This window comes from Castanea sativa, chromosome 8 (assembly GCF_040712315.1).
Source record: "Castanea sativa cultivar Marrone di Chiusa Pesio chromosome 8, ASM4071231v1".
NCBI lineage: Eukaryota > Viridiplantae > Streptophyta > Magnoliopsida > Fagales > Fagaceae > Castanea > Castanea sativa.
Window position 1 is genome coordinate 45,433,214 of NC_134020.1, and position 21,172 is coordinate 45,454,385.

The following is a 21,172-nucleotide window of genomic DNA, read 5'->3' on the forward strand; positions in this document are numbered from 1 at the left end:
AACCGCTCACCAGGCAAATCAATTCGAAAGCTCATGCCATCTACCCATACAACAGGCAATCAATTATTCAATACTTGAAGAAACATGGCCAGTTATATGATTTCACGTTTTCCAGTCATGTCAGCCATAATCATAATCGAAAACCAAGTCCAAAACGCATACATTTTTTTTCTCTACAATATTAAAATGCATTTGAAAAAACACACACACCGGAACTTGATGTTAAGGTAAAGAAGGTCCACGCTCAAAATCAAACACACTCTTCCCAAAGTCCCACCTACACCACACATGACTCCCCCTGAGAAACACCCCCATCATCACCACCACCCCAGCCCCCACCTTCCCTTTTGATAGCTACGTTTCTGGATGTTAAATTGTTACTTACCCAAATAAGAGTGGTGGGTTTCTGGGTTCTGATCCTTCTCTATTATTTTTTTAGATTTATATATAGCACACCTTTTTTTTTTTTTCCTTATTATATTATTGTTATTGTTGCTTACTTTTTTGTTTTTATTCTTTTTTTTTTTTTTTTTTTTTTGGGGTTTTGGAGTAGCTTATATAAGATAGTTGCTGCTGCACTTAAATGCATAAATGCATCAGCATCAAACCCAGAAATTAGCTCAACCCACCATTCCAATCAAACTTTCTCCTCAATAGTCCTTTTCTTTGAGAGATTTTGGAATCTCTATCTCTCTCTCTCTCTCTCTCTCTCTCTCTCTCTTGCCCTTTAATTCCTACACACACCCCACTCCCCCACTTCTACTCTACCCAATCTTGACCTCAAGTCAGTCTTTCTTTCTTTTCAGCTCTCTCAATCACTCACTGAAAAAGCTTATAAATTTCCTACACACTTCTCAAACCAAATCCTCCACATTGTAAGTCCAAAACACAACAACAACAACAACTACAACAATAACAACAAAACTCCCACTACCACTTTCAAGAAACTAGCTACTCATCAATCTCTCACAACAAAAAAAAAAAGTTTCAGCTTTCCTTCCACCATTTCATGCCAAGATTCAATCTTTCAACACCCCATCTCTCCCAATGTCCAAGAACACTCCTAAAACTGAAGAAGACAATGGATCTGACCCTGACCCAACAAAGATCAAACCGTACACGTGGCCGCCATCTTTAGCAAAACCCATGAAACAGCTATACCCACAAAAACGCTCCGTCCGCCCTCTATTCAGCATTCTCCTCCTCATAGTCTTCGCCGCCACCGTCAGCTTCCGCGCCGTCCTCCGCCGCGCCGACGTCAACCTCAGCCTCGGCCTCGGCGGCGCGTGGTCCCCGCAGAAGAAAACCCACGCGGCGTTCAGCTTCAACTCCTCGCTCCTCAAATACGCGTCCGTCGACATCTCCGAGCCACGCGCCAAGCAAGAGATAGAGCAATTGCTAGAGGGCAACTTCGCCAGCCAAGGCCGGTACCGCACCTTCGCCGCGTGGCGGAGATTCAACACCCACAACCAAGACCTCAGAGCAAGATCCTCTAGCGGTGCATCGGTGTTGCTTCGTTCGCCGGGGTTTTATCGGTATTGGTTGCAGTTCCGAACTGCGTTGCACGATTGGGCTCGAAAGAAAACCTCGTTCGACCCCGAAATCATGTCGGATTTGACAAGGTTAGTTAAACTGCCATTAACTAACAATAGCGAACGCTACTCTTCTTGTGCGGTGGTGGGCAATAGTGGGATTTTGCTGAAGAGTGAGTATGGGGAGCTGATTGATAGCCACGAATTCGTTGTGAGGTTGAACAACGCTAGAACGACTGGGTTCGAGCGCAATGTGGGGTCTAAGACTAGTATTTCGTTTGTAAATAGTAACATTTTGCATTTTTGTGCTAGGAGAGAAGGGTGTTTTTGCCACCCATATGGGGTAGATGTCCCAATAGTTATGTACATTTGTCAGCCTGTGCATTTCATGGATTATACGGTGTGTAATTCGACGCACAAGGCGGCTTTGATTGTCACGGACCCGAGGTTTGATGTGTTGTGTGCGAGGATTGTGAAGTATTATTCGTTGAAGCGGTTCGTGGAGGAGACGGGGAAGTCATTGGATGAGTGGGCGGTGGCTCGGGATGGTGCTAATTTTCATTACTCTTCGGGTATGCAGGCTGTGATGTTGGCTTTGGGAGTTTGTGATAAAGTTAGTGTTTTTGGGTTTGGGAAGTCAAGTTTGGCTAAGCATCATTATCATAGTAATCAGAAGGCAGAGCTTGGGTTGCATGATTATGAGGCCGAGTATGATTTTTATCAAGATGTCATTGAGAGGCCGTGGAAAATACCATTCATTTTGAGCAAGTTCAAGTTTCCTCCTATGGTAATATACCAATGACCTTTTTTTTTCATTTGGGATTCTTGAATTTGTTGTTGTTAGAATTGGTTGATTTGTTTCTCAGGTTCAAATTGTTGTATTTATGTTGTAAAAGTAATAGAGAAAGTTGGAGGAACACGAATGTTGAAAAATTTCTGTTTCATGTTCTGAGCCTGTACTATCAAAGGTAGTTTGGGGTGATATTGTAAGTGTAAAATTGGATTCTGGAAATATGATTCAGGATTTGGGTTCACAATTCTTCTTGCTCTTGTTGGGACTGAATTTGCTTATCTCTGATACTTCAATTTTTCACATGCTTTTACTTTTCTGAGACAGTTGCGTTGAACACATTGAGCATGGTCATATTGTGGTTAATGTTTTAATGGATAAATATATCACCTTCAACTTGTTTATCAAGGTTAGATTTTTTCACTTGTGCCCTGCTCAGGTTGTCATGGTATATCCAGATTCCTGTGGGTTTTCAGGAAGACGAATGAATGGAAGTTTTTCAGATTTCAAATCTGGGTACTCGTTTATTTATATAGGATTGAGTCATTTAATACTTTTACAACTGGTACTGAATTTTCAAGAATTCTAACAGGAATTTGGTCCAGTGGTATGATACTAAATAAAATAGAAAAAAGGTACTTGAATGCATAATTTGAAACTGATTTCAATCAATGGAGAATGAATAACTCTTCTGCATTATGTTTTTGACAGGCGTGTAAAATTGGAGTTATGTTAGTATGCAATGCATGTAAGACACAATTTGAGTTTACCTTGTAGTAAACTAGTAATAGATTGCCTATTGTTTTTTAAATTGATTACTCACAAAGACAGAGTTATGCATTATCAGATCCAGTGACTTGTAAAGTTTCCAGTTTACTTAAAAGCTGCATTTCAAACAATCTATTTGGTAGTATCCATGCAATAATGAATTAAGGATTGTCTGTATTCATATGGCTATGCATAATATATGAAAGGTTATTCTTTAGTTAAATTTAATGATCTCTTGGAACCTTGAGAAACTTATATTAGCCTGTTGGGTGCTTTGTTGATGATCTGTTGTTGAGAATTGGATTGTTGTTATTAGGATACAAACCATACATTCATAGAAATAGAAGTATTTCCATTACAAAAACTTAAAAAGACATTTATATTGAGTCCATAGGGCAGAATATAAAAGGAAACCAGGGATTTTAATTGACAGAGTTTTATCTGTTGCTTCCATCATTCCATGACACTTTTGAGGCATAATCTGGACTATTACAGATTAAACCAATGGAAATAACCAAACATTTCCTTCATCTAATATTACTTGGACCCCTGTTCTTCTCATCTTGCTGATTGAATATTCCTGCTTTTAGGTCTGGAGTGAAGCCACAGGTGAGGGAAATTTCACAATTTTGTTTGTATTTTTGCAGTATTGAAAATTTTGATTAAGGGTGTATCTGGAGGTGCCTGATGCGCAGAAAAAGAGCTTTAAAGCTAAGGCGTAAATGCACTTTTAGTCCTTACATTTTGACCCAATTTCTATTTTGGTCCCTACATTTTATTTTTACCACTTTTAGTCCCTAAATCAATTAACGCGTGACGTTTAAGTCCTTACAGTCACCTAACTAACAGAAAATGCTGACGTGGCTAACAGAAGCACTATTTGCACAGTAAATACTGACGTGTTCATTAAAATAATATTAAAAATGCTGACATGTCCATCTACGTTAGCTTCCACATCAGTATCTAACCTTAAAAAATAAATTTACCAATTTTAAAAATTATAAAAAAACAAAAAAACATAATTAAAAACAAAAAAATGAGGAACTTAGATCTGTTATGTTATGTTCATCCCTAGTTTCTTTTTCTTCTTTATTTTTCTTCTTCTTCCCACTTTGCGACTCTGTCAATTCCTTCTTCTCTCTTTTCACAAAATTAAATATACCAGTTTTTAGACACAAAATTAAAATAAAAAAAAAACTTTTGAAACCTCACAAACCTAGATCAAAATCCCAACCCATTGTCTTAAGCCCTTTCTCTCCAAACTGGTTTAAATTCAGACTCTCTCTTTAACTCACCCTCTCTCTTTACCTCTCTTATTGACCCTTCATATTAGATCGTGAAGAGAGAGAGTGAGCTTTCTTTTCCTTTCTTAATGGCCCTTCAGATTAGACAGAAAAGAGAAAGAGTGGGTGAAGGCGAGAGAATTAGAGACAGAGGTGTGGGTTTGGGAGCTATTGCCTAGGGTGGCGGCGTTGGTGAACGGTAGTGGGCGAAGGCAAAGAAGATAAGGATGGCGGCTTAGGGTGATTTTGGAGTGGCAGCTTGGGGTTTTGGTGGACAGGGATGGGTCTTGCGGTGGCGCTCTTCTTCAAATCCCAGCGAGTCCACCTCCACCACCGAAGCGGCGGCGCTCTTCTTCAGATCGGTTAGATCGGTCATTCTGTTTGGGTCTTGTTGGGTTTTGCTGGGATTTGTCTTGTGCGTCATGCTGTTAAATGAAGAAAAAGTTGAAGAACATGAATAAATTTTTTGATCTCTATTTTTTTTTTTTTTTCATTTGTGTTGTTGTGATTTGGGTATGTGTTTGTGTTTGATCTCTGTTTTTTTTTTTTTCTTTTTTGGTTTGTGCTGTTGTAATCTGGGTTTGAGTCATTGCTGGGTTTGTGTTCTTGTAATTTGGGTTTGAGTTCTTGTTGTTGGGTTTGAGTTCTTGTTGCTGGGTTTGATTGGGACGAACAAGAAGAACATGATGTAATGTTCTTATTAAAATTATTAATGATAAGTAATTTTATTTTTAAAATTAAATTAGATTTAAGGTTTTTTTTTTAAATTTTAATAATATTTTAATTACCACGTCAGTGCCACATCAGCATTTTTAATATTATTTTAATGTAACACGTCAGTATTTACTGTGCAAACAGTGCTTCCGTTAGCCACGTCAGCATTTTCTGTTAGTTGGGTGACGGTAAAGACTTAAACGTCACGCGTTAATTGGTTTAGGGACTAAAAGTGGTAAAAATAAAATGTAGGGACCAAAATAGAAATCGGGTCAAAATGTAGGGACTAAAAGTGCATTTACGCCTAAAGCTAATGGTCTTTTAGCAGAAATTGCTTCATGTTTGGTAATTTTGTTTAACTTTGAGTTTATGCATTTGTTTTGAGTCTTTCTACATTTTCGGGTGTTTGGCCCAACTAAAAATGTTGGTCAAATCAAAATTGTTATAGGTTTAACTAGTAAAATACACTGTAGGAAGCGTTTTTATAAGCTGTTGAAAAATTGTGTTTTGAGTTTAAAATGAGTGTGTAAAAAAGTTATAAGGAATTGTGGTTGCAAAATAGAGTTTTGAGTTTTAAAAATGATCTTTTAAGCTCCCAAAATGCTTAACAAAATGGACCTAACAATTTACATCTCGCTGACCAACCCACCCCAAGTTAGTCGACCCGAACCCCAACCCAACCACCATTCTGCGGTTGCTTCTTCCACTGTCAACCACTACATTTTCACCGATCATGAGCCACTGCATTGTGAAAAGGAGTGCACAGTGATTGTGGAAAACTTTTTCCAATGATGAAGCCAAAACCAAACTAGCTAGGACTAGCCAAAAAAATCGCATTCTAGATATTGTTTTGCATTTTAGGGGCTTTTTTCCCCCTCGATTCTTAGAAAATTTAATCCTCATTTGTAGGTCTACAACTCCTTTGTAGTATTTTGTCTGGATTTTTTGGATCATTATGTTATGTTCTGTGAAATAGATTTTGTGGGATTATATTATTAACATGGTAAATTTTGTATTCATGAACATTTTAATTTGAATATAATTTTTTTTATAAAAATTTCAACAAGAGCCAAACTCTTTTCCAAAGCATTTTTAGGAATGCAACCATTTTTCTTTAAAATATTTTCAGCTGAAGACATTTTCTGCCAGAAAACGTTTTACGCTGAAGCAAACAATTGTGATCTTTATTAAAGCTCCTAAGTATATTTTTACAACTCTAATAAAAATAATGAATTCACAATTTGATATAAATGTTCATATTTATTTTTCAAGATTATACTTTATTGCTCCTGTTTTGGCTGAGAGATAGTACACTAATAATCCTAATAATAGTTAAACAAACATTAATCATTAATTAAATTAATATTTTTACTGAATTGTTAATTGAATTAGTTGAGTTTAACTAGGAAAATACAAAAAAAAAAAAAAAAAAAAATTATGCCAATCTTTTTTCATTTCTCATTTTAACAGTTTTTTTATTTTTTATTTTTGGATAGGAAGTACCAAACTGTTTTGACAACTTTAAAGCACTTTAACATACATTGTTGTTTGTTAAATGCTCTAATGTTAAAGTTGTTTAAGTAACATCTATATCACAAAAGGAGTTCAAGGACATTATGTTTCATAAATTGGGAAAAAAAACAAAAAACAAAAAAGAGAGGATGTAACTAGGTTCAATAAAAACACTAAAATGTGTTAACATGTTGAGTTACAAAACTCTTGAAGAGAAAAATATTGACTTATTAGTACCGTAAGAAGAATGGAAGACAAAACCAACCTAGGCGTAGTGCAGTTACGGTATTAATGCAAACGACCAGAGCTCAATTACATAAAATCTACATGTATTATTGAGATATTTTCAAATTGTCAAATTCTCTTTTACTAATAAAAGTTCTGACTCCAATGAATAATCTTTTGGTCCTGCCGAAGAAAGAACAGGGTTTTTAATCCATTCATCAAAATTACTTCTTGTTTGGAGCCTGATAAGATATTGGCTGGGGTCGCATGACTTTTTTTTTAATTCAATCATGTCTTTATTGAAAGTTTTATACACTATACATCAATTCTTGTTTTGATGAATACTATTATACATTATTTCAATAATGTTTTTATTGAAAGTTGTGTAGACTATATAGTAATTCAATCATATCTTTATTGAAAGTTGTATATATATCTAGATATGGATTGAGAGTCTTGGTATTCTAATGTCTCTCTGTAAAAAAAATACTTAATAATAATAATAATAATAATAATAATAATAATAACTAGTCGCTAACTCGTGTTATGCACGGAAACCTACCTATTTGTGAGGTAGACTAAAATAATTTTATAAAATCTTAAATTGATTAAGAAAGTATATTGTTACATGATTTACTCTTGTATGAATTCAATTTATGTTACAATTTGATGAAGAAATCATTACTTGAACGTGCAATGACTTACAAAAAATTTGCCAGACAATTTTAGATATTGCAAAAAATAACTTTAAAATTCAGATATTAAAACTTTTGAAATACTAAAAAATATTAAAGAATTAAATGATTCATGGCTTAGAAATTATTGAAACAAAACATAATATATATGACTAAAAAATAGAAAAATATAAGAAAAAGATTATGTTACATTCAAAAGAATAATTCATGGTTATAAGTTTGCACCCTATCATAAAATATCACGTTAGTGAAGCAGAGAGATAATTATAATAATATCAATGTTTGAGTTTGAGTTAAGTTTGGACTAAATAAAAATATTTTCATTTATAATTTTATTTAAATATTGTGCTGATGTGGAAAATTATGAGAGCTTCAGAGGTTTCGGTTTTATTTAAATATTGTGCTTACTTGGAAAATTGTGAGAGTTTTAGAGGTTTTAGTTTTATATATATATACACACACAACAACAAAACTAAACCTGAAAAGGTCGCTCTATCTACTTTTCTACGCCTAAGGCATGGAATTTGGTTGGAGTAGGACTAATGTTCAGCACCAAATCTTCCCTAACAGGTAACACTAGATACGGCTCTCAATTTTTCTGTTAAGTAATTTGATTCGTATAAATTATAAAAACATGAACCTGTTGGTAACATCATCATCAATCACTAGCACCGCTAATTCTTTGGACTGTAATCAGATAGTCAAACCTGATTTAGCACCAACAAATGTATTATATTATGTATTGTTCAGCTTTGTATGGATGTTAGTTATCTGCCATTCAAACATTTTGCCTTCTAGCTTTTGCTTCATATTGGACTACTTTCACTATACCCCTAATAATGTATACTTTGTTTCTACAACAAAAGATTATGGTCCTGGAGATTTATTGAACTAAACCCAACTCTCTATTAGTAAATTTAGTAGTAACATAACTTCAGGTGTGATAGAACACCAGATAGATTATAGTCATGGGAGGGTTATTGATGATTCTATACAACAAAAGATTCATCAACATCATCACCCGCCTGTTACAAAGGTTCCATCTCCATACAAAAAGTTAGAGCAGGTACAAGAGTGAGTGAGCTAAAGAAAGAGACTGAAAGAACAAAACGGGACCATTCTTTGCTCTCAACAGCAATTCTCTTCTTCTATTCTTCACTCCTTAGTCTCCATCACCACACCCTTCTTTTCATACTTCATTCCCACCAAGAACCTCATGCTCACCTACACCAACACAACATAACCAGTTAAGTACCACATGAAAATTTATTATTCTCAAACCCACTAAGCGGGTAATAGCCCTCCACATAGTTGCTTGTTATAATAAATCTAAGGATGCATTATTTTTCACATATTTACAAGTGTTGGAGATAGCTTATTGTGATTTGTTCATAATTAAATAATTAAAAAATGAAAGTAATATTACTTTAATCACAATTTATTTAAATGACAACAGCTTGTTATAATTGTTGAAAGTGATGTTACTATAATCACAGTAGACCCAAATGAAAGTGATCTAATCACATATAGAATAGTTCGGCAGTTGTTATAAAAAAATTGTGAAAAATGTTACATAGCTAACACTAATTGTTATACCTGTTTAGGATCGTAAGTAGCATACTTATTGTATTCAAGGGGGCTATCATTGTGCTTTGAGGGAACCAAGCGACCACAAGGTACTTTTATATCATCTTTCCAAACAAAGTGTTCTGATTCATCAGTCTTCTTTCGACCCAAACCCTTCACCCCATGCTTCTGGTTTTCCAAGGATTTGGAATCCTATTTTAACAAATTTTCAATATTTCAATCAAGGGTTTGAAGCAAACTGTGTCAACACACTCACAAAGGCGTAGAACCAGCTTATATATACCTCAGGTGGACTCTTTAGCTCAGTAATTTGATCTCCTAGAGAAGCAATTGCGAGGACCAAGAACCCTTCTGGCCTGTCTACAGCAGTGAACCCGTATCTAGCAGCTTCTGCTGCAGCATCAGAACAAATTATTGCCCTGCCAAACTATGACAAGAACCACAAGATCTGTGTAAAAGATTTATGAACTGTATAGATAGAGATGAAAAATTGACAATGCAGTAGAAATAGCATTTATAAATTATCACCATGTAACCCGGGACAGGAAGATGACATATTGATGGCAAAAATCCTTTATGCAAGTGCCTCAATAAATTTGAGGTGCGGGTGCCTGTAAAGGAAAATTTGTACACAACTTAGAAAATCATCCCCCAAAACCCACAAGAGAACTAAAACAGAATGGAGAGATTATAGTAGAATGAGCTTCTTACCACACCATAAAAGGACTTTGTTTGGTAACTTCTTTATTTCATCATAAGAAGGGTGCACATTTGTTTCCACAGCAAATATGTTATCAATGGACGCACCATATTCCTATAAATTATAGAGGTTCAGAGTTTCTATTTTTAACTTTTTAGATAGGAAGTAGAGAGGAGACATTGTTCAAAAAATCATGACCATGATAAATTATGAAGTGCCCCAAAAGCTTAAACTGTTATGAGAATTTGTAAATTTAATTATTTAACTATTATTCTCTGTTATGAGAATTTGTAAATTTAATTATTTAACTATTATTCTAACAGGGCATATATGGATCTGTAATTGCTAGCAAGCAAGAAAATTCCATCAATTTGCATGACTCACGATATCTCCAACTTTGACAGGTTCATAAGTTTTCTGCAGATAGTTCAGGATCATGTTGTAGTCCTCAGAATCTTTATCAAGTGGCGAAATTGAGCATCCCAGTTTCTTGTATTGATCAGACAACGGATCATCAATGGTTGAGCCACTCATGTCTCCTATAAGGTGTGAAGCCACAGTTATGTCTCGAACAGTTTCTAGTGTAGCTGCAGCCTAGAGATTAGGTAGTGTAGTGTTAATAGTTGTACAAGAATCTTAATGCACAGGAGACATAAGAACTTCTGTTTCCCTTACATCATCTGCAAGTTCTTGAAAGTCCTGAAAGATGAAAGGCCTGGTGGAGTGCATCAGAGTAAACCATCTTTGGCTAAAATCTGACCAAACAGCCTCAGCCTTCAGCCCGGTCTCTTTCATTGATTTCACCTTTTCAATGAACTCTAGGAGAACCTCCTGGCCTGATGATTATTACTTTGTCAATCGTTTTATAGAGTAGAAAAAAGACTTACAGAAGAAGATCCAGGGTGGGGTTTTATACATCGTTTCAAATGAAAATCAGTGACCATCCCTATTGGTAGGTCTGGGGGGTCATGTCCGATCTCCATCAGAGCATACCTAAGTGAAGTACAGAACATCACCCCAATTAAAAAGACGAAGTACAAAATGGATAATGGACTGTCTGCATATATCAATAAGTCTAGTAACACAACATTTTTCATAACCTTCTTCACAATATGCCATGTCAGCGGTTGTGAAAATGTTATGTTCCTAGTATCATTCGTCTGCATATAAATCAAAATCATACTTGTATATCTCCTGACTGCACAAAACCTTCATGAAATTGGCAACCAAAGGCTCAAGTTTGCAGTGTGTGACAGCAACTCCTAGCTGGCGAAGTGCAAGACCTCCATGTCTCACTTCAATTCCATCATCCTACCAAAGGCAAAACAAAACTCTTTCAATCATTAAAAATAAAGCTTCACAAGTTAGCCTTGGGTCATCACTAAGAATAAGGAAAGAAGCAATTGTACCATGTCTATTGGAAAAAATTTCAGTAGCTTCTTCTGGAACTTCTTCTCTCTTTCCCAGGGCTCAAATTCATTTCCAGTTATTTCCTCAAAGAGCCTCACATACTCTTTCACGGCATTTTCCACATCTTCCCACTGTTTGAGCCTCTCCTCTGCGTTTGGATCATCACCCACTCTACCTTTCTTATAGTACAGATGCAAGCCGCGCTCTGGCACTGTGATCAGTTGCATCACACAATAGCTGCACCAATTAAAATTCAATACTCAGTACAAAGTAAAAGAGGTTGATCTGAAGCAGCATGCTAAGGGGTTTCAAAAAGTTACTCATTCAGTCCATGCCCTAAGTCACAAAGAGAAAAGGCACAATTGTACAGTATCCCATCTTTTTCGAATATCTCTCCGCCTTGCTCCTGCAATTTGGAATCCTTGTATACTCCTCTCTTACCATAAAGCTTTAGCTGCATCCACAGAGTGAGTTATTAGCACAAAAGGTTCAGTAGCTGCATGTAGCTACTTCTGCTGAGAGTAAATGAAACATGTCCATACTTCTGCTGAGAATGATTTGAGTGCCTCCTCACTAGGATCTTGTTTATCCCATGGAATTCCTTTCCCTTCTACCGAGAGATCACTGACAACATCATAAGCTTCTAAGGGTTGGGCTTCTTTTTTCTGAATACTATCTACCAACCAAGCTTCACTCACTACACGAATGCCTCTCTCCCTGTGAAATATTGCAATCTCAGTCGATATTTCTTGTCTTCAAAAAGAGTTGACAAGAAAATAATCTACAAATGCCATTTTGTTTTTTGTGAAAGGTTATATGTTCATAGGAAGTTGTACGACTTCCTGAGCACTTTTCTAACTAGTGTTTCTCTTGAGTAAATTGTCTCCCCACTCACATTGCTTCCACAAGTTTAGAGGTGCCACCACGCTCTCTTTCAGCTGGAGAGACAACAAGACAAGTCGCACCTGCAAAGGTCGTTACAACTAATTCCACCTAAGCACTGAGCATGAACATCCATAGCAGTTGGCAGTTTAAATTTCCAATTTGCCAAGTTACCAATGACTGAGTTGGCAACTTTCCCTCCATGTTTTTCAACCTCTTTTCTCCAATAATCCTGCATTCACCAACAGCAATATGTACGTTGTCCAGATTATATAGTACTAAAGAGACAAAGTAATGGCATCATGACTAGCAGTTGCAACGATATTGTGTGCCAACATACATGTGTTCGAGAAAGACGGCCCATAAGAGAGATCATCATTCCTGTAAAAGGTTTATCTGTGGTGACTAAATCCCTGTGAAGCCGGCGACTTGGATCCTGATAGTTCTTTAGTAACTATGCAACACAGAGAGATCTCAAATAAATAACCAGAATTTTGGGCACAAACAATAAACAAGATTTGAGGAAATGAAAGTACATCTGAAACAGGAGAATTGAGAACAGAATCTGGTAATTTGATTTGTTCTTGTTTCCTTGGAGGATCATTGGTGCTGAACGTGCAAGAAGACCACTCACTATAAAATCCTCTGCAAGAATAGCGTGTACCGATGTACTCCAAATTGCTGTTGCAAACTGGGCATTTCTCCAACACCCCATAAAACAGCAAATCTTGGCTATCACACGATCAAGTCATCATCCAAAAAAGTCCACACAGTTAAGTCCAATCACTATAAAGTACAAACAAGTTTTCACAAACAATCATTTACTACCAATGAATTTCCGTGTGACTTTGCCTCTAGCATTTTACAAATTTGTGTCACCAATAACAGAAAAACAATTAAGACATTTACATATTATGTCGTTGGAGAGACATTAATCACCTTCATTGCCATGCTAATTTGTAAGCTTGTAGTAGTTTAAATATTTTTCTTTTGGAAATTATATGGGGTGGTGGTGATTTATGCTCTAAGACAAGTTTTGATGTGACGGCTCCAGGAATTTTGTTCAGGATGTTCCTTAAAAAGTATAAATTATACAATCTTATTTCTTTTTACCCTTTAGGTAATCAGGTTTGATTCAATGTTATTTATTTCATTCCGTTTCGACCGTAACGGCCGAAAAATACCATGCTGGAAAACAAACCGGAACAGTAACCCGCCCCTATTCCACTTCGGAAAAAATTTCAAGTCATTCCGGTCTATTTCGGGTGTTTTGATGAATACCGGCCGAAATTCAAGATTCAGCCGACATGAAGTTTGTGCTTAAAAAAAAATTGTTCTTAAAACCAAAACAAATTTGCATTTTGTAAACCAAAAAACCTTAAAAGAAAAAAAAATGAAAAGAAAAGAAATGAATAAAGGTGTTTGTACAGCTAAAAAAAAATCGTATTGAGAAATTTAAGACTCAACTTGAGAAGAGGCACTGCCGCACTGGTAAAAGACATAGAAGTTACGAACAAGAAGTTGTGAACAAAGAAGAAGACAAAATGTAGATGAAGATATGATAAAATTTAAAAGTATAAAGTGTAAAAATCGAAGAGACAGAAGACGTGTGTAGTTAAGAACAAACAAGAAAAAATAATTAAAAATGATAAGTAAGTAATATATGTCTGGTGATGAAAAATAATACTGTAATAAAAAATAATAAAAGGTTGAAAATGGTGTTGTATTGAACAGTGTGCTTAGTCAAATGAATCAAGTCACTGCCAAGCTTGTAGTAGTTTTGTTATAATTTTTTTTTTAGTTTTTCTTTTTTGCTTGAAAGAAGCCAATATACTGTTAAGTTGCTCAAATTATAGAATCAAAATTTAATTTTATTGGTATAAAAAAAAAATTCAAGAGTGGTCCCAAATTTTTTATTAAAAGTAAATATATATAAAACTTTAAATTATTATATATATATATATATATATATATATATATATATATTTCAAATCATAAGGTGGCGCCGCCACTGCAAGTGGGAGTCAAAGACTAACCATTTAGAGACAATAGCACTATCAGGGCCGGAGAAGTCTTCGCCATTAGCTTCCAGTATTTCACGCATTTGTTGGATAGAGAGATGCTCTTTAATGGCTTTACAGAATTCTTCCAACTCCGCGGCTATCTCGGCCGCATTTTTTCCACTAGGCTGGCCGTTTTCATTTTCAGACCAGAGCTTCTTTGGAGACTGCTCTGCTTCATGTTCCTTGCTCTCTGCCTTCTGCTTCCTTGTTATCACCTTTTCTTCCTCACCAGACGCACGAGCATGAGACCTTGTCTCGTGAACCTTCACTTGTTCAAAACAACCATATGGTATTTTCGTTACTATGAGTATGAGACTTCCTTGTCTATTTCATGGCAATCCATTCACCCTAATTGGTCATGTCAACTATGTTACAAAGAGATGGTAAAATACAAGTGGCCAAAATATGTGTTGCTCCCTAAGAAGCATGGATATGGGTAAGGGTGCAACGCGATACAACAATTTTTTTTTTGAAAAATACGGCCGCGAAACACATCTATTAAATTATTATATATATATATATATATATATATATATTATTTTTATATATGAAATTGAAAGTAACATAATAATGCAAATCTATGACTTGAAATTAAAATACGAATAAAGACCGTTATTAAATTTCAAATGCACTATTAATTTTCAGAGCATGAATGTTTTTGAAAGTATTTGATTCACCGTTATTACATTTCAAATGTACTATTAATTTTCAGAGCATGAATGTTTTTGAAAGTATTTGATTCATTTTGTTCTCGTATTTTTTTATTATAAAAAAAATACAAGCAAGATTATAAAAAAAGACACAACTTTCATGCCAAGGTGTGTTTGTTTTGTGAAAGTATTTGACTAGGATATATATGTAAAAGTATCTCAACTAGGCATGTTGAAGTTTGATATGGTACAACTTTTACTCACCCTCCAAATGAGGCGTGTCTAACACGGATACAACACCCCAAATTGTATCTCAAATTAGGACAAGGCTTGTCTATCTAGGTTGCACCCTAGACTTTACACTATAGGGCATAAACTTTTAGCCCATGAATTCAAAATTAATTACTACTTAATTTTTAATTACTTTTAGTCCCTCAGAGACCAAGTGATCACTCTAACAAACCAACCTGTATATCACTTACACATGTGAAATGGTGCTAAGTGAAAAGTAAAACCATTGTGTACCAATTACAACTAAGTGTTACTTGTCCTAAAAATTTTCCCAAACCAAAAGCAATCATGATAAGACTAAAAATAATCACTTTAAATTTAAAAGACTAAAATAGTTCATGATCTAAACTCTAAAGTTTAGACATCACTAGTGTATAATTTGGCCACATGTTTTGGTTTTTGTATATTGTAACTAAGTTATAGTTAAGTAAATTTACTTAAGAGCATCCATATAATACAGGTATATGAAGAAGAAAGAACATAGACATATACTCCTTGAAAGTTGAAACCCTTTGAGATAATAGACATGATGAATGACCAATTAAACAGATAAAGTGCAATAAAACCACTGAAGTAAACTGCAATTAACAAGAACAAACCTTCATCTTTCAGCTAGGACTTTGTCTCTGCTTACAAAAGAAAACAATGAAGAAAACGAACTGTACAAAATCTAGCAGAACCTAATAAGGTTTAGCAGTGCAACGTAGTTGGAGAACATAAGCTGAGGGACTCTTTTTAATTACAATGGCCGATCTTGAAAGCAAAGGCAAACCCCCAAAACGACACGTACATGCTTTTACTGCAAAGCCTTATGCTCCTGTGTCGACAGCACAGATCACCATGTGTTGTAGGACATGTACATGTAAGATACGTGTCCAAATGGGTACTTTTGAAGGCCTAAGCCATTGACAAGTAGCATTCTAAGTTTTATAGTGAGTGAATGAAAGGCTTAGACTTTGCTGCATATCGTGCACGAAGACATGCTTTTGTGTAATTATTTTGCTCCATTTGGCAGCTTCTTGAAGTAGGAGCTGCAGAAGTAAATAAATGATTGGTTACAAAGCCTAATGGACATGTAGAAGAATGGTCAAAAGTGGTTCTTGGGGTTGTGATGCTCTAGCTTTTATATGGGCCAGATGCGGTTTGTGGTGTATTGGGCTGATGGAGTATAGTTGTAAGTTGTATAGGCAATTATTAGGTCCTTTTTTCTTGAAAAAAATCCAATGTTTTTGGGGTTCGGTGCTGCTTGTCTTTTATATGGGGCAGGAGATATAGTTTTGAGCCCTTTGTTTTTTTTCATTTTTATTTTATATTCTATAAACCTGTTTTGAACTCAGGGCTTTCTGTTGGAGAAAATTTCACTTGGGACAGATTTTTCAATTTGTTTTCATAAATTGTAACATGATAAATTAAAATTATAGTTTTATTATTTTCACATAATCTACTATTGATAACAATTTTATGTATCAATTATAATACGTCGCATTAGTATTTCTGAAAATTTTTATGTTCCTTAACTTTAAAGTTTGAAATACTTAAAAATAATGACACAAGTGAATTATTATTTGATATATTGACCTGGACTTCAATCCATGTTAAATAGTTATTATTATTATTATATAAATACAGTAGAATTTTAATTTATGGCATCCACTCCAAGATAATTGCTCTTTATCATCAATTCTAAGACACTTGTTGTTGTTGGTTTTTTATATAGACTGGATTTGAATCCCAATTCTCTTATTCAACAAAAAAAAAAAAAAAAAAAAATTTTACTGGTTGAGCTAATTGAAACTTATCAATCCATATTAAACTGTACCAATATAAAGAAGGGAATCAAATAAAATGTTTTATGCAAAAACTGTTTATAGTAATTTTTTTAAACTTCCTGTAATTTTCAATTACATGAATTTTTTTAAATGTAAAATTTGAATAATCCAAGATGACTTTAAAGGTTGTTTATTGTCCACAAAATTGAAAGCAAATTTGGTAAATGTTTTGTATGGTAAATAATTATAATGGAAAATGAAATATACTTTTAACTTAAGAAGTGAAACTGAAATGGCCTTTGAAGTAACGAAATCCAGGCCGGTTTATAGAAAGTACGATCTAGGGAGCATTGTACTTCATGGCCTGTTCTCGTTTCAACATCAGCGGAAGCGAGGCCTTTTTACTGATCTGGGTTGGGCCTAGAGTGGTACACCAAATGTGGCAGCCCAGTAACTATGTTTCACCAATCTTGCTTCTTCCTATTCTTCTTCTTTAGGAAAATAGTGAGGGGGGAGGGGGTAATGTTCAAACTTTAAACTACAAACACAGGGCACACAAAAGAGGTCATTATCACTAAATTATTAATTGAACCCTATCAATCTAATTTTGTCAAGAGTGTGACAAAGAGTCCATACAACAATTTAAAAAAAAAAAAAATCTAATTTGATGATGGGAAAAGTTAATTAATGCCCTAAGGGCATTAGTTTAGAAAATATTTTTTTATGAGAAAATTAAATTTTAAAAAATTATTTTTAACACTTTGAATTTTTTATAAAATTAGAATCAAAACTTTTCTGAAATGGTCAATTAACAAATACTCTAAAGACATTCATTAATCTGACCATTTGATGATTACAAGAGTTAACACCTTGAGATTCATAAGGTAAACAACCATGGCGTGGATTTCCTAGCAAGTTGAAACCCATTTTGTGAATTTTCCACTTGGCTTGAAAATTATTTGTAAAGATACCTAAAAAACTTCTATCTTTTGTGGGAGCTAGGTGGTATCCCATGAAATGATCTCATAAGATCACCCTCTTACGTAAGACATATAGAGTCTATTTGCCATCATTTTTTCATTTAATTTTTAACTTATTTGTTTATGTTTAGTTTTTAAAGCCTCAACTTGTTTTTAAGGCACCAAACTTTAAACCAGCTTCCCTTACACATATCATCTTATGCATCTAACCTTATGATTTCATTTCAATATGAAATGCAAAATCTATATTTATGTGTGTGTGTGTGAGAGAGAGAAAGAGCTCATGTTGGAGAGTATGAGGTTGTACCATGTGGCACATTCTTTCAAATTATCTTTATTTAGGTGTCTACTTTAACAAAGCTTGCATTCACATCAAAATATTAGTTCATTAAACTAGCCAATAAAGTAAATGCATCTATTAATTATCTATAGTTGTGCATTAATTATTTACATTAAATAAGTTTATATTATTATTTTTATAAACTCTATATGAGAAATAATTTTTAGCTGGAATAATAATAATAAATTTAGAATGTGACATTCTTCCTCATGTTTAATTGCTTTGACAACAATTGAAACTAATGCACCATAAGAAATTAAGTATTTGTGAATTCATATGTGTGTGTGAGGAACTAAATTGTAGTATTTATTCTATGTAATTAAAAAATTAAAAATGTTTATTTTGTTATATTAATTATTTTAAACATAATGATTGAATTTTTTTTATGTGAGAAACAATTGATTTGAAATTTGATATTTTTGCTCAAATTTAGTTTTTATTTTTATTTTTTATTGAAACAATGTCTAAAAAAAAGAAAATAAATAAATAAATTTAGTAACACACAGTCAAGAATGTAAAAACAATAATTGAAGGAAATTTGCATTTTTTAATAGGTATGAAACATGCCTATCTATATTAGCCACTATATCATGCAATTTTCATTTTGCAAATGCGTATATGTATATATTGTATGATCAAGTCACTACATTACTCTTAATGTCTTTCTATTTTTTTTTTTTATAAAATAACTAAAGATTACAATTTTTTACAAGTAAATTTATTGAAATAATTTTTTTATACATTGATAGTTGCGATGAAGGATTTGAACCCTAAATGTCTTTATTGAAAATACTGCGAGACATTAATCAGTTAAGTTACAAGATTCTTACAAAAATTTATTAAAATATTGGAGAAAACTAATAATAAGTTGCACCACACTTTGTGTAACAACTCATATAGTATATATAATGTGCTAAAACTCTAAATTTTTTATTTTTATTATTTTTTAATTTTAAAAAACAACTAAAATTGCTTGAGTTAGTTTGGGTTTAGTGTTAAATCATCGCTTGACCTGATTCTTTAAGATGGGGAATAGTTAGATTGTTTGAAAACTGGTAAGATTGTTAAGATTTAGATTAGAAAATTTTATGTGCCAAAACATTAAGAATTTTCATGAGTGTAATAAAGTTATTAAAAGGTCAAGTTAGGAGTTATTGTGTTGAAGTTCAAGAAGCTCACTCAAGAATCAAGACATCATTAAAGTTAGAAATTTCATAATACTCTCGCTCAATCCTTGATTGACTGAGAATTTGGAACTAGCATTCCTAAATCTACGTACTAAGAATCTAAACAAGTGCGGTTCTTCTTGAGCATAAAGGCCCTAAGTAGAAAATCCTCTTTTATGCATATACATCTTAAAAGCCTAATTTTTTACACTAATTAATTTCTTTTGAAATTGGATAAACTGTCAAATTTGTAAGTGAGTACACTTGCACACCAAATTTATAGTCTAGTATGGAGGGTTTGTTTGTGTTAGAGATTGTGTGGAAGAAGTCCAAGGTTTGAGGTGATGCCGTAGAACTGTATGGGTTGTTTGCTATGCAAAGGTTTTGTAAATAGACTGTTGCAAAAAAATATTGTATTAGTTATCCTAAGGTGGTTTTTACAGTTTTCACTTCTTTTTGACCAAATCCCTGTATTTGTTTTATTCTTTATTTTACTGCTTTTAAATTATGGATTTATGGTAATATATTTGTGATTTCTTTATCATTGTGTGGTTGTTAAGTCATTATTGATTGTTTGGGATAAAAGTAATAATCATTCTATTATTGGATCACATGGGTCAAACTTAGATTTTTTACTTTCCAAAATGTATTTCATAAAGTCTTGTGAATGAGTCTTGCTATTTGTGTTGTGAAAATTTGTTTAAGTCTTCGCTATTTGTTGAATGTTTTGATCTTGGAAATATGTAGGTTGTCATTCCTCATGCTTTAAGGATTAGTCCTAAATAAGTCCTAACTCATGTATTCCTTAATTAGAGTAATGAATGTTTTTATCCTTTTCTCTATATTCTGTGGGCTGAGAACTTTTAGCTTGTGATTCCTCCTTTAGTAAAGGATACCTTGTCATAAGGTGAAGACATTAGACATACAATGATAAACAATCTTTGATCTTAAAGTCAGTAAAAAACAAGATACCGTCACCCTAGGCTACCACAAAACCTAAAAAAATGTCTTGTCCTTTACTAATTAGTGCACACTAGTTTGCACTAATTTGTAAAAATGTCATATTAGTAAAAGACAACCTGTGTAGGCACATGTAAACTTGTTTGTCCTTAAATTCTTTTCCTTTCAGTCCTCCTGTGCATGGACTATTAGGTTTTAAATTTTAATGATGATGATGTATACTTGATGGCAATACTAAAAAGGATATGCATGGAGGAAAAGAAACTGAGCCTCCTTACCGACCAGCTTGGTGGCTAGCTAGCTAGAAAGTTGCTATACCTGTTGGCTCAAAGAAGTGGCTTAAATTCAATGGTGTTACACTCAAACTGCCTCTTTTGAATATGAACACAGTTTAAGCTAAATCAATGGAGATAAAGAGGGCAGTTGTTCTTTTCCCCTCTATATAATTGTTTTCTCACCCGACAAACCATGGTGGAGGGAGGTCCCTCATCTTTTAAAATCAAACACCTTCTCACAAATTTTCCTACACCTTTAAGTCTTTGGTCAAGCCTACCGAGTACCACAGAAGAAGCCAAATTTCAACCCCTTCTCTCTCTCTCTCTTGTTTTGTGTATCACTACTGATCTAGATTAGCCTTGTATCTTGGTTTAGAAAAAAAGTCTTCTGGAAATCTCCTTTTCACACATACTAGCAAATTTTTTTTTGTGTGTGGGTATTTTGGGCTTTCAATCTTGTGGGTGTGTATTATCAGAAAGTCCTCAAAGTAAGACTAAATGAATTTTCCATTGAGGTTAATTAGTACCCAATCATTCTCTGGTTGATATTGTAATCTCAGTTGGTGGATTTTTGATTTGG

General features: G+C 34.0%; 2 protein-coding genes across 4 annotated transcripts; one reads left to right on the forward strand and one right to left on the reverse strand.

The window, feature by feature from the left end:
* The first annotated feature begins 521 nt into the window (after nucleotides 1–521).
* On the forward strand, nucleotides 522–2,569 carry LOC142608165 (beta-1,6-galactosyltransferase GALT29A). The gene has a single exon (XM_075779879.1). It carries the CDS (start codon nucleotides 1,048–1,050, stop codon nucleotides 2,332–2,334), a length of 1,287 nt encoding a protein of 428 aa, XP_075635994.1. The 5' UTR covers nucleotides 522–1,047; the 3' UTR covers nucleotides 2,335–2,569.
* A 5,737-nt stretch (nucleotides 2,570–8,306) lies between these two features.
* Nucleotides 8,307–15,824, reverse strand: LOC142608164 (protein ADP-ribosyltransferase PARP3). 3 transcript variants are annotated; one of them, XM_075779878.1, is made up of 18 exons: nucleotides 15,702–15,824; nucleotides 14,135–14,424; nucleotides 12,635–12,830; nucleotides 12,439–12,552; nucleotides 12,273–12,330; nucleotides 12,112–12,181; nucleotides 11,759–11,933; nucleotides 11,537–11,670; nucleotides 11,216–11,453; nucleotides 10,990–11,117; nucleotides 10,723–10,799; nucleotides 10,482–10,642; nucleotides 10,191–10,400; nucleotides 9,818–9,920; nucleotides 9,635–9,717; nucleotides 9,390–9,533; nucleotides 9,116–9,298; nucleotides 8,307–8,743 (listed from the first exon to the last, which is right to left on the reverse strand). In XM_075779878.1, the coding sequence occupies exons 1-18, from the start codon at nucleotides 15,705–15,707 to the stop codon at nucleotides 8,675–8,677; spliced, it is 2,439 nt and encodes an 812-aa protein (XP_075635993.1). In that variant the 5' UTR covers nucleotides 15,708–15,824; the 3' UTR covers nucleotides 8,307–8,674. The 3 variants fall into 3 exon arrangements, 1 of the variants encoding a protein (XP_075635993.1); XR_012839437.1 differs by lacking the exon at nucleotides 8,307–8,743 and having other exon boundaries at nucleotides 9,160–9,298; nucleotides 9,390–9,496; XR_012839436.1 differs by lacking the exon at nucleotides 8,307–8,743 and having other exon boundaries at nucleotides 9,160–9,298; nucleotides 9,390–9,499.
* Between the last annotated feature and the right edge of the window lie 5,348 nt (nucleotides 15,825–21,172).

What these genes read in the sequence shown, in the direction of transcription:
- LOC142608165 (XM_075779879.1), top strand. Translation starts at nt 1,048, where the DNA reads ATGTCCAAGAACACTCCTAAAACTGAAGAAGACAATGGATCTGACCCT.
- LOC142608164 (XM_075779878.1), bottom strand. An exon ending in TCAATTCTCCTGTTTCAGAT is followed by an intron (nt 12,553 to 12,634) that starts GTACTTTCATTT and finishes TGTGTTGCATAG; the next exon opens with TTACTAAAGAACTATCAGGA. An exon ending in AGCTAAAGAGTCCACCTGAG is followed by an intron (nt 9,299 to 9,389) that starts GTATATATAAGC and finishes TTGTTAAAATAG; the next exon opens with GATTCCAAATCCTTGGAAAA.